The sequence below is a fragment of the Megalops cyprinoides genome, chromosome 15, assembly GCF_013368585.1.
Source record: "Megalops cyprinoides isolate fMegCyp1 chromosome 15, fMegCyp1.pri, whole genome shotgun sequence".
Classification (NCBI taxonomy): Eukaryota; Metazoa; Chordata; class Actinopteri; order Elopiformes; family Megalopidae; genus Megalops; species Megalops cyprinoides.
In genome coordinates this window covers 7,865,231-7,877,460 of record NC_050597.1, presented here as the reverse complement: position 1 = coordinate 7,877,460, position 12,230 = coordinate 7,865,231, and the positions used below count along the sequence as shown (strand labels likewise).

At 39.4% G+C, this 12,230-nt stretch overlaps 2 protein-coding genes across 3 annotated transcripts; both read left to right on the top strand.

Annotated features, from left to right (window-relative positions):
- Positions 1-69: 69 nt before the first annotated feature.
- Positions 70-6,101, top strand: LOC118790183 (phenazine biosynthesis-like domain-containing protein 1). Its single transcript, XM_036547049.1, has 9 exons — positions 70-204; positions 434-533; positions 1,148-1,246; positions 1,515-1,624; positions 1,871-1,900; positions 2,324-2,412; positions 3,939-4,114; positions 4,293-4,355; positions 5,343-6,101. The coding sequence occupies exons 1-9, from the start codon at positions 121-123 to the stop codon at positions 5,453-5,455; spliced, it is 864 nt and encodes a 287-aa protein (XP_036402942.1). The 5' UTR covers positions 70-120; the 3' UTR covers positions 5,456-6,101.
- Positions 6,102-7,283: 1,182 nt separating this feature from the next.
- On the top strand, positions 7,284-11,155 carry si:zfos-1056e6.1 (uncharacterized protein LOC107988029 homolog). 2 transcript variants are annotated; one of them, XM_036547463.1, is made up of 9 exons: positions 7,284-7,594; positions 8,141-8,208; positions 8,442-8,489; positions 9,122-9,186; positions 9,413-9,450; positions 10,062-10,141; positions 10,396-10,458; positions 10,583-10,633; positions 11,043-11,155. In XM_036547463.1, the coding sequence occupies exons 1-9, from the start codon at positions 7,507-7,509 to the stop codon at positions 11,094-11,096; spliced, it is 555 nt and encodes a 184-aa protein (XP_036403356.1). In that variant the 5' UTR covers positions 7,284-7,506; the 3' UTR covers positions 11,097-11,155. The 2 variants fall into 2 exon arrangements, with proteins under 2 accessions (XP_036403356.1, XP_036403357.1); XM_036547464.1 differs by lacking the exon at positions 8,141-8,208.
- The last annotated feature ends 1,075 nt before the right edge of the window (positions 11,156-12,230 follow it).

Below are 12,230 nucleotides of genomic sequence, written 5' to 3'. Positions count from 1 at the left end.
AGCAATAGTTTAAAGTCCATTGAGGGTATTCTTGGCGAGAGAAGAATTATCAAAAACGTGGTAGTCTGTATCAGTACGAAGACCTACCTTTATAGAAAAAAAAGCGTTACCTAAAAATCCATGGAGCTCTCAATATTCACGGTTGACGCTTTTACCAATCAGCCTTTCAAAGGCAACCCTGCTGCGGTTTGTCTTCTACCAAGTGTAAGAGTTATTTGAGGGACGTCTGCAGCCGTCTTACAGTGTGTCACAAGTACATGTTGAAATGTAACTCAGATTGCCAGTCTTGAATGTCAATGCAAACTTGTAATGGAGCTCTAAACGATAAAACGATCTTTGGTAAACGTTTTGAGGACATAAATGGTTTTATTGTAACTCCTATGTCATTGGTCTCTGAATCGTAACAAAAAATACTTGTTTTGAACACATTTAGGCTTTGCGGGATGAGCTGTACCAGAAAATTGCTGCGGAGATGAACTTGTCAGAAACAGCGTTTATCATGAGACTGAATCCAACGGATGACTTCACGTCAGGTAATACACTTATTATGGAGCTGTGAGACGCTTTTCATGGTGAGGTGGACACAAAAATATATTTGAACAGAATACAATGTATAATTCTCTAACAAATCTGTTATTCGGTGGTGAAATATAGGCTACTCTGGGAAACAGATGGCTGTAGGTTCCATTTCTCTTACAAACTCCAACCCCGCTGTTTGTTCAGACTGATTTGCAAAGATCTCTAGTTCTGTCGAGTAGGCAACTATAGCCAACTATGTCTGCAGGTGGTGAGGAGCCGAAGCTCTTGTCATTGGGCGTAGAGCCGAGACTGTTACCGTCTCAGTTAACGTCTTGTGTTCCGGCTAGATCAAGATCACGTGAAAGGGAAAAATCAATCAAATGCGCACTCGGCCCATTTCATGCCCTTAAATGCTTCACGTAAAGCTGCGCTAAGCAAGAGCTACAACCCCGTCATACAGACGCCCTTTTCATTTGTGGGGTGGGAGGGCTGACGTGAAAGGCGTTTTTTTTCCTGGAGTCCAAATGACTTGACTAAAAGTCACATTGCAAAGCCATCAAAGGCCATAGAGTTCAACAAGGACCAGCGCTGAACTTTTCTTATACTCTTTTTTTTTTTTCTCCGGTAGGGTCCCGTTTTGGTTTGCGTTGGTTCACTCCGACCAATGAGGTCCCTCTGTGTGGACATGCCACTCTTGCTTCGGCAGCAGTTTTATTTTACAAGAAAAGTAAGAGTTTTACATTACAAGCATTTCACCTCTAAATGTGTATTACCTAGGCCTACATTCAAACACAGCTGTCAGTGATAGCTCAGCATATAATATAGGCTGCATACAGAAGACAAATGTCTAGTGATGGCTCAGCTCACCACAACCTACCATACACAGCTTTCTAAGTGTAAAATATAACAATATATATACTGCATATATATGAAAAGCCATGATTTTTGAAGTATCATAATCACACGTTTCTGTTGTTTCTCTTTTCCTTTGATAGAAAACATCAACCCAACCCTGGTTTTTGAAACACTGAGTGGAGAGCTAAATGTTAGGCTTTGTGGGCAATCCATTGTAATGGACTTCCCTCTTCATAAACCTGTTGCACTGGTACAGTTGGCCCCACAGCTCCTCTTTACTTCAAATTTAAGATGCTTACAGCCTTCCTGGAGGTTCTAATAATCATATTATAATGAAATGTACCAACACTGCTCTATCTACAACATTGTAAATGGATCTTTTTAATACTGAAGACAAGACCTAAGAGTAATGTCTACACGTTGCAAAATGTTCATTTGACCGAAAAAGACAGTATTGATTCACACTAAATTAAAATGAACTGTTTTACCTCAACAGGACCCAATTGAAGTAAAAGATCTCATTAAAGTAAGTGAGCTGAAAAAAAAAACACATTCTTTCTCTATAATTCAAAATTCCATTAACTGTTGTAATAACCACATACATTATACATGGCCCTGAATAATTTATAAAAATATGGATAATAAACAGACCCAATTAACTGATTGTATTTTGTAATCTGGGTACACAGATTATTGGTGATATTATTTAGGATGTGAAAGTGCATCTATTGACATTCAGATTGGGATTCATTCCAATATGTGAAATTGATTTTTTTGTACGTTGGGTTTGCATTTTTATTGAGGCTTAATTAGACTCAAAAGGGGGTGTGTCTACAAGACTGAGTGTGTGAACATAAAACATAAATTTAATGACAACAACAGACCATTCTGCCAAACTAGGCTCATCATTTTGTCCAGGTTTCTGCTACTGTGTTACGTATTCCTGCAGGCTACAGTTGGGGATTTGTCCATTCAGGATGTGCATTACTCCGCTGTGACCAAGAAGCTGCTGGTGTGTTTGGGTGACAGCTGTGACAGGTAACAGCAGACGCTCACCTCATGAACAGCTATAACTGAAGCCACAAGCACTGCTCCAGGTTCCCCGCTAACCTGAAGATTCACACCTGTGACACCTGTGACAAACCGGACAATGTACAACTGAAAAATAAACAGTATTATAGTGTAAAATATTCCTGATTTATCTAGCTTTGCCCCTTTTCAGCCTTACCAAGGGCTTGTCTTTGGCTCTGATTTTGGTGGTTTTCAGTTAATATTCTGAATTAACCATCATGTTTAGCACCTGACTCAAAACATTTTGCAGGGTCTGTAATACTTTTCAGCATTTGTATGTTTAACATAACATTTAAAGAGCCTGGATTTAAAATAAGAGCTTTCAGATACAGCAAAGGACAAAGAGATACCCATCCTGGGCTACAGTAGTGCCCTCATTCTGTTAAGGTTAATCATACTTCAAGCTGTGGCTCCTGAGAGGCTCAGTGATTAAGACACCCACTGTGCAAGTTGAGCCCTACGGTGCAGGATAAATCCCAGCTGTGTCTTCAGTCAATGATGCCTGGGAGCCCACAACAAATTGGGATTGGGGGGAGGGTATGTCAGCAGGAGCTGCTCACCTCACAGCTCTCGGGCACCTTGCAACTCATCAGGCACCTGCAGGTTACTCAGATGATGTCAGTGAAGCTACACTCATCCCTCAATAGGTGCTTAGCACTATTGTGCACTGGGCGATTAGCAATGTGAAAAACAGTCGTCTTGGTATGAGTGTATGAGAGGACTGCACAAGGTCTGATTGATTCCAGAAAGGGGGGATTCCTAAAGGGGAATTTCAAATGAGAAAAAGCATGAAATCATACTTCAACCAAGACCAGATGGAACTAAACTAGTATTTAACTGGCTTCACCTACCAATGCATAAAAATAAAATGCAAGATGCTGTTGAGCCTACCCTTTCTTTGGATAGTAAATTAACATTGTTTTTATTTTCTTAGTAGATTTATACAAGTTACACATTTATACAGCTGGATATTTACAGAGGCAATTATGGGTTAAGTACCTTGCCAAAGCAGCACTCTAGTATTTAATAAAATCTGAAAGAAGCTGACATAAACTGATTAATAAATGAATATTTCAATTGCCATGTCATGGAGCCACCTGTACTGATCCTGAGATCCTACGTTAGGACTCTCTTCCTACCTTAAATCACATGCTAAATGTTGCCATCCAGTCTTTGCTGACTGAGCTGTGGGCTGAATGCTCTGAATGTGTGTGCTCTGGGGCAGTAGTGTAGCATAATGGTAAGGTGCAGGGCTCATAACTGAAAGGTTTCTGTTTTGATTCCCCACCTGGACACTGCTGCGATTCGCTTGGGCAAGGTACTTAACCCAGAACTGCCGCTGTAATTATCTAGCAGTATGAATGGATAATATGCAAAAATTGTAACCTAAGTTGCTTTGGATAAGAGTGTCTGCTGTAACGAGGGAGGGTGTAGAGCAGAGGCTCTTTGTGAGTCCTGTCGCCCCCTCATTCAGCCTTGCTGTCGGGTTTCAGGTCTGCGCTGACGTCCCTAAAGCCGGATGCTGCCCAGCAGCTGAAGACTGAGAGCAGTGGAAAGGTGAAGGGTGTCATTGTCACAGTGAAAGGTGCACCCACTGCCCAGCCTGGATACGATTTCTTCTCCCGGTACTTTGCCCCCTGGAATGGTATCCCAGAGGACCCAGTGACCGGTGAGCAATATTGGCCTTGCTGGTATTTCAGACCCCCACTGAGGAAGCAGTTAGAGGTTGAATGAGGGCTGTTGTCACTGTTAAACAATTTTATGTAGGTTGGAGAAAGGGGACCACTGTTGATTAACAGTTTTGATAAGAAATCAGCTTCCAGATTGTTGCTCTTTTCACCCTGTAGGCTCCGCACACACTGTGCTTGCTGGGTATTGGTCTGAGAAACTGGGGAAGCAGAAGATGCTGGGTAAGAATATTAAGGTTTTCTTGTTCTGCTTAGAGTTAAACAAAGTGTTATAGTTAGTGCCCTCAGTTTTTCTCAACTTTTCCAGCTTAACCAGCTTTTTTCAAGCCAGTTTGAAAACAATTACCTGACTGCATCTCCCCAATCATCTGAATTGATGAATTAATTACCTCTAATTAAGCACAAAGAACTACATAGAACCAATGACAGTGCTGACATGTGAAATGTTGTACAGACACATGTTGAGGAGTGCACTACAAAAATATTTAAAAAATAAATACACTCAGTAGGCATATGTGAAGTAAACAAAAACTGGTAGTGCCTGAATAACATGGAAATGGTGAATGTCATGTACACAGTTCAAATGTCAAGGATTCTTTTTATCATGACTTTTAAATCATCAAGTCAACTATACTCTTGCAAAGTACAACAGTTAATGAGAGCTGTTTCTCCAATCCTTTGTCCTTCCACAAAGTCCTGTGCTCAGTCAATACCATGGGGTTTAGTTTTACATTAATTTGCATGGACACTTTGCTGGGATAAAACTGGTGTACTCTGAATGGTACTCTACAGCAGAATGTCAAGAGCCCCATCTAGTTTACCCCCAAAGTTCTGGGGGTAGTTTTATTTGGGGAGGTGACTGTGTTCCGTAGATGTTCTGTGTGGCACATTTTAATGCTGGGATAGTGTTAACTTTGGGGCAATTAATTGCCTATACTACTTGTAAATGCCACTATGTGAGTATTGCAAGTCAAGCTGAATTTGGAAACAACACTCGGAGGATGTTATTATATTCCTTTAACATACAGGTCACACTGTCAGACACAAATGCAGACAGATTATCGAAATACAATTCAAAATCTTTGTATGATGCTATCTGCGACTACACAATAATGATTAAAATCCACACAGATCACAGTCGAAAAAACTGAGGGCCCTAGTTATAGTATATTCCTGAAATGCATAATTGCCTCATTCATTTTGTTCCAGCCTACCAGTGCTCCAGTCGGGGTGGAGAGCTGGAACTGACGATAAGGGGTGATGGCAGAGTGGACATCGCCGGACGTGCTGTTACCATCTTCCAGGGGACTCTCACTCTGTAGGACACCTCTGCCACAGACCCCAAAACTGCTCCATTAAGCAACTGCACGGAGACACCCACAATGCATGTAGAGTCCTTCAGCAACCTTTCAGAAACCCCTCAAAACTCTACCAGTTTTTATCAGGGCTCGTGTGCCACACTGTGCCATCCTGATTCTCCCTGATGAAGGACTTAGTAATACCTGACTACATATCACCTTGTACCCCTGTGTGATTTAGTCCTGGGTCTGGGGGGCTGACAGTCTTTGATACCCATTTTCCTCTGTAGAAATGGCAATAACTCACTTAGTTCAGGTTCAGTGTTGGTTTAAAGTCTTTTTGTGATGACCCATTGTCAGTTATCGTACTAGTATTACAGGTCCTGGCCTACGTACAAACAACCTGGCTATAGTTGGAGTCAGAAATCAGTGTGACTCCATAATTTCCTTCAGTGCTGGCATTACAAAGTGAGGAGATACACTGAAGGTAAAAAGGATCACAATTCTATCACTGACCATAGCTATCAGAGGTAGAAAGAAGTCATGTGAGATCTAGTTTTTACATGACAACCTAAGTCTTGTACGTCAGTCAAAGTTCATGCAGTTATCTCTGTCTGGGCACATGCCAGCATTGGGTGTAATATCATGTGTTGTAGCTCTGGAAGCCAGTCATGCCACCTTGGTTACAGGTCACTGTGGAAAAAGGGTGTTAATCAGCATGAGGTGAAATATCATGATATCAAATTTCACAGAATCGCAAAACAAGGAAATGTTTGGTGGCCCTGTGTTAGGATCCTTACTATAGCAGTAGTATCATAACAAGCAAGGTATTATTTTAGCTGGCGCTTTAATACAATCAGCAAAACTTGATCAGTTTGGTCCCTCTTTTTACTTTATGTCGTTAAGTAGCTAACCTTAAGCTCAGCACGTTATTGATCAATTTTTAAAAGCTATATGGCACACAAACCTGTGGTATATCAAGTTATTGGCAGAGCTAGGGGTTTGATATATGAATAAACAAAAGAAACCTGTTCAATTATGCTATATTTCTGTTTTCCTATCTGCATTATTTCTCAAGTAATATCATTTCATGATAATTTCTTATCATGAACCCCATTTTGTGAAATGTATCATGAGCTGAATGTATCATCTCATGCCTAAGATATTGGAGTATGGCTCTAAAGCAGTACTCATCAGATCCAAATTGCACACATACCTCCAACCATGAAGGGCAGGATGTCTGGGTGCACCCTCCGAGTCTAGCCCAGCCACAGGAAGCCAGGATGGAACCTTTTCAATTTCAGCAGGATGTTGCCCACAGCAGAGAGGGTGTTGCTGCTTAACAGAACAATAAAACCACATCTGTTCAGGATCTACATGAACATAAGGCAAAGGGGACTCTACATTCCAGTTAGAGCACCAGACAGTGACTTTCTCTGTTTCACTTACATGCCAGCCTGAGTCGGGGTCACTGGCTCTGTCTCAATACATTCTAACCTGAGCAGGGGGTACAGTGACTTCAAGTCTCAAATTTAAAATTTCTGTGCTGGTCATCACACTCCAACTTGAAACAGATTATAGTAACTCAGCTGAAATGTACTCATTTGTGTTTAAAACAATGTTGTAGAATTATCTTATAGTATGCATGTGTCTTCTAAGCTGGCAGTCTCACAGAAATGACATTGTATGTTTCATATAATGACACTTTAAATTTTTCTCCCATCTTTGCTTGCCTCATGTAGCAAATATCACCTACACCCCCAAAGGTCCCCCTCCAGGTGAGTAATGTCACCTGGAGGGAAATATCTGTTAAGGACATCTGTTAGACGATATTGGAGCGACAAATGCTTATATAACCTACAATATATCGTTCGACAATGTTACTTTTTGTCCGAATTTCATTTATTCGCTATTGTAAAATTCGCGCTTTGCAGGACTGAAGTAGTGTCGTAAGGTTCCTCTGAATGAGAGACATGAAGCTAGCCAATGATGAATCTGACAAGCTGCTGGAAGGCGGAACTTCCTTAACACCAGGGCACCTTACATGTAGCCTGTAGTGTGTAGCAACAAATAAAATGATAAACGATATGACATATGTTGGTGCTGACAAAACGCGAGGGATCGCTAAAGCATGGATTGCTTTAAAAAGACTTGATCTTAATGGTAAGTTTGTTTGGGTTGAGAGGATCATGCTTTAGTTTAGTTTAGTACACAAAGGTTAGATACCCTGCCAGCTAATGGTTTTTGTTTGTTGAGTTTCCATAGAAACAAAGCAAGCCAGACGCATCTCTCATTATAGCTGTCTTATATATGGGATTTATACTGTTTTAAAAGAGAATAAATTAAAACGAAATGGGAGTAATTCAACAAGCAAAAAAAATATATATAAACTATATCGACCTTCACAGAGCTGAGAGACTTGGGTCCGTTGGAGATGCAAGCAGATGTATTTGACAGTGTGCATTCTAGGGATCAAAATAGGAATATGGAATATCCATAACTAAATATAAAAAAACTCGAACCTAAATTTTTTTGAATAGTTTACACCAACTTTATTGTTAGAACTTTGAGTTTAGGGCGTACTAGAACTGTAGGAAACTGTCGGAAATTAATTTACTAGCCCACAAACGCAGTTGCATCAAATTGTAGCCAACTAGCTAATTAGCAAGGTACATGCTGTACTGAACGTAGTTTTGTACTTCCACACAGATAAGAGAATCACAGCTTTGCGAGAGGTCCCCATACCAAGGGGGGTAGAATCAGCCAGAGTTAGACAGGTACTGTCACCACACTTTTTTGGTTTTTCAGAGTGGCGTGCTTGCTGTATCCCTGTGATCGTATTGATTGTGAATCTTTTTTTAATCGCAAGATTCCCGTGAAGCGTAGTTTGAATGTCTGTACCAGCGCGTAAAGTCTGTCTTTCTTACAGTGCATGATTTCTAGCAAATATTAAAACTACCTGTAAAATAAATGACCCAAATAAATGTATCTGTTTTCATTTTCTGTCCAGATTATTTCCAGTTCTTTTGGACTGAACTCTCTTCATGTGATACTGAAGGTATTATAGAAAAAAATGTAACAGTTCTCTATGTCACTCAGGTGATAAACATTTACAGGACATAATTTGACCAACATGTGTTAAAAGGCCACATGTAGCCCTTCTGTAATGTCTGGTTCCTAAAATGTATGTGAAGAAAACATCCATGTAAAATTATATTAATGCTATGAATAAAAATGTTATTGTTGCATATTGTGAAATATGTACATAGAAAAACAGTTTAGACAAACTTAAGGACATTAGGCAAAGAGTGGTCCTCCTTGTCATCATAACAGAAGCAGAAAACCAGTGGAACTGCACTGTATGGTTGTGATCACAAAATAGCCATACTTGTCTCCTGTCCCTTGTTTCATGGGTAGAATAAAACAGATTTCATATAGAAATTAATACATGGATAATAAAACAGTTGACCATTCTCAGTATTACAAACAGATCCAAATACGAATTTTGTATTCAATATTTATTCTCTGACATTGGCAAATCCAGGCTTCTACTTTGGGTCAGGTTGTGCACCCTGGACTTAGCTTGTCCAAGTAAATTCCAAAGATATGTCATTTTATATGAACTTTCCCAATGTCATCATAGATTTTCACTGTGAAATGGTACTAAATATTACAAAATTACATTTACAGATCAGAAACAACCGTGGCTCTCTCATTCCATTAAACAGCAGTATACCAGTAAACAGCAAACACACGTGAGTAAATGTACTTGTACTTGTGTTTGCCTGTAAGAATGTGCTAGAAAATAAATTTCAAAGAGTGATTTTTCATAATTTGTAAATAATTTAATAGGTTTGTCATTTTGCTTGTAGGCTAGGCTGTATCAAGTTATATGTCAAGCGTGCCCTTGAAAGGTGTCCATTACGTGTTTCACTATTCATTAATGTAAGAATCTGGTTCAGTGCCTCTTTTAATCTCTAGGCCCTATGTGTTGGAGGTGGTGAAGTCTTTTCAGCATGGTAAGATGGGGGAAGTCTTAAAAGTTGTTTGTTGTTTTTCAGTTTTTTTAAAAAAATAAAAATGTGTAACTAATGAGGATAAACAAATGTTGCTCTTATGTTTTCTGGATTATGATTCATTGTTTGTGAACAAACAGAATGTGCAGTAGTAGTGCTCAGTGCAGTAGTATTAAGATGAATGATTTTTATTTTATTTAGGCGGTAATTCATTATTATTTTAAAGCAGAAGCAATTGTCTAATATGTGCGCAATTACTTGATAGCATATTTTAAGTCCCTGTTTAGTCAAGGGTATGAATAAATGTGCAGAACAATGTATTGGCTGTTGGCTCAAAGAGGCTATTTTGTCATGGTGAGTAATGCCTACAGGCTGAACCATATGTTTATGACACAGAAGGCCAAACTGAAATATGGTGGCGCTTTCCAAACTGACAAGTAAGAACCCTACACTCTACATCCCTCTGCTGGGCAGGGTAATACAGTAATAATCCTGCAATCTGTGTCTGCCTGTGGGGCAGGCTAGGAAAGTACCCCAATCCCCCAGAAGGTGTAGAGCACTGGTTTACATCAGAACAAGTACCTCAGCGTGACATTGTCCTTTTTCATTCTTAGTTGTTCCCAGACCACGCATCATTGCTACATCCGTAATCAACAGGAGCATGAAGACAAGACTGAGAAGCATTGTAAAAAGAGTAAGAGACCAGAAACACCTCTTTAATCTGAATCTCTTTTCTCGAGTGTGGAATTAGATGTACCTTATGTAAAATGTAAATGTGAAAGTTTGACTGTGTAATTTGTGCGAAATACTGAATGTGTATTTGCATGCTTAATTGTGTGATTCAGTTATCCTTAAGACTTTTACATGTTTTCAACAACTACAAATGGATGTATTTGATTTGACCTTTTATGATTGATGAAGATTTGGTTGAAATTTGTGTGCATTTAGATTGAAAGACTGGAAGAGCTTGTACCACAGATCAAATTACGGCATCGTGAAAAGATCAATCAGGTAGCTTTTGCTCATCTTCTTTCTTGTAATTCCCCTGTTATGAAAGTGATAATTCATATCTCATAAGTGCACCCATAGAGCAGTGTGATTGTCTTGAATTTAACAATGAAGCATTTTTTTCCAGGAAATCAAGCTGCTGAGCCAGAAGCTAATTTTCCTTAATAAAAGGATGCAGGTATGTATGCATAATAAACAGGGCCTACTGTGTGCTCACAGGTTACACCTTGATTCATCCTTCTTAGCAGAGACCAGAAATGTTGTGTGTTTTTGCATGCTTAATTGTGTGATTCAGTTATCCTTAAACGTTAACATGTTTTAAACAACTACAAAAGGAAGTATTTGACTTTACCTTTTCTTAATTACAAACACATAGCCAAATACTAATAGTAGTCCAGTATGGCAGTAAGACATGCAAATGCAGTTTAACCTGTTTTCTTTAACAAAATTCTGTCTTGAAGCAATGACATCATAATGTGGCCTGGAGTCTATGTTCTAATGAGGCACAATGTCATAATGAGTTATGATGTAATACAGTATCATGTAAACAGTGCTGTGTGAATAATATTTTACACCTCTTATTTCAGATGGCAGACTCACACTGTTGGAGAGGAATGTTCATACGCCCACCTCTTTGGTAAAACAGGAAGCATCTTGGAAGCAGATCAGAGCAGGTTTTAGTTTCTAGCCTTGTGTAAAACAACGGACAAATCAAATAAATTACATTTTGTAGATGTCAAATCAATTGTCTTTGATTTCACACCACTTACCATACACAGTTCATTTTCATGTTTAATTGCATCAGTTATTAATTTAAGCTCAACAAATTCATTTACCAACGTACATATCAGATGTATTAAATTTGAGATGTGAATCAAGGGTCTGTTCATGCACCAATTTACATTTCATATACAAATGAGTTACCCTGTTCTTTTACCTTTGAGCTTTCACAATCATTGAAAAAACAATGCATAACATCCTGGACTGTGTCCTGTCGAGGTACCATCCTTTAGGTAATGACCAGTCTATGTGGCTGGCTGCATCACCATCACAGTAACAGGGCTGACGAAAGTTTCATTCCATTTATTTATGGATTCTGGAAAAAAAATCACCTGTCATTTTCGTTCTACTAAACCCATAAAGATGCTTTCAAAAATTAAAACATACATTCAGACATGCTTTGCTTAAATCTTCGTGGACTGGTTCTGGCAGTAAGCAAATATGAGGAATATCACTTGAATCCATGAAGTAAACTGAACACCCAGTGGAATATTAAGGGCAGTTAAGGCAATACCAACACGTTCCAGGGTAGGATGTTAGCATAGAGTCAACTTTAAGAAGAATGCAACTTGTTGATCAAACTGTTACAATATCACATTCAACAAAGTGTTACCCATTGAGTGGAAACATTTCATATTCAGCAAATCCCCCCCCCGGGGATGATAGTGTGTCTGCATACATAAATATACAAACCAGAAATGCAGTCTATATGGCAATGACTGTTCTTGACGCAGACTGAGCCACAATGCTGCAGCACTCCATTCCTACACTAAGATGTTCAACGCTGAGGCAGTGTTCGCAGCGCCACCCGCAGTCAGTCCAGGATGAACTGCTCCTAACACAGTTAACTTCGTGTATGAAGCCGAAGACTGACAGCTCTGGGCTTACGTTTTACAGTTTGCCATTCTGGTATTCTTCTTGTTCCCTTCTAGTTTCAGGTAGTTAGAGCAGTACAACGCACCCTCCTCGCCTTGAAAGACAAAACAGAGAAATGC

What these genes read in the sequence shown, in the direction of transcription:
- LOC118790183 (XM_036547049.1), top strand. Translation starts at nt 121, where the DNA reads ATGGAGCTCTCAATATTCACGGTTGACGCTTTTACCAATCAGCCTTTC. An exon ending in CGGTTTGTCTTCTACCAAGT is followed by an intron (nt 205 to 433) that starts GTAAGAGTTATT and finishes GAACACATTTAG; the next exon opens with GCTTTGCGGGATGAGCTGTA. An exon ending in AGTTTTATTTTACAAGAAAA is followed by an intron (nt 1,247 to 1,514) that starts GTAAGAGTTTTA and finishes TTCCTTTGATAG; the next exon opens with AAAACATCAACCCAACCCTG.
- si:zfos-1056e6.1 (XM_036547463.1), top strand. Translation starts at nt 7,507, where the DNA reads ATGATAAACGATATGACATATGTTGGTGCTGACAAAACGCGAGGGATC. An exon ending in AATCAGCCAGAGTTAGACAG is followed by an intron (nt 8,209 to 8,441) that starts GTACTGTCACCA and finishes TTTTCTGTCCAG; the next exon opens with ATTATTTCCAGTTCTTTTGG. An exon ending in ATCGTGAAAAGATCAATCAG is followed by an intron (nt 10,459 to 10,582) that starts GTAGCTTTTGCT and finishes ATTTTTTTCCAG; the next exon opens with GAAATCAAGCTGCTGAGCCA.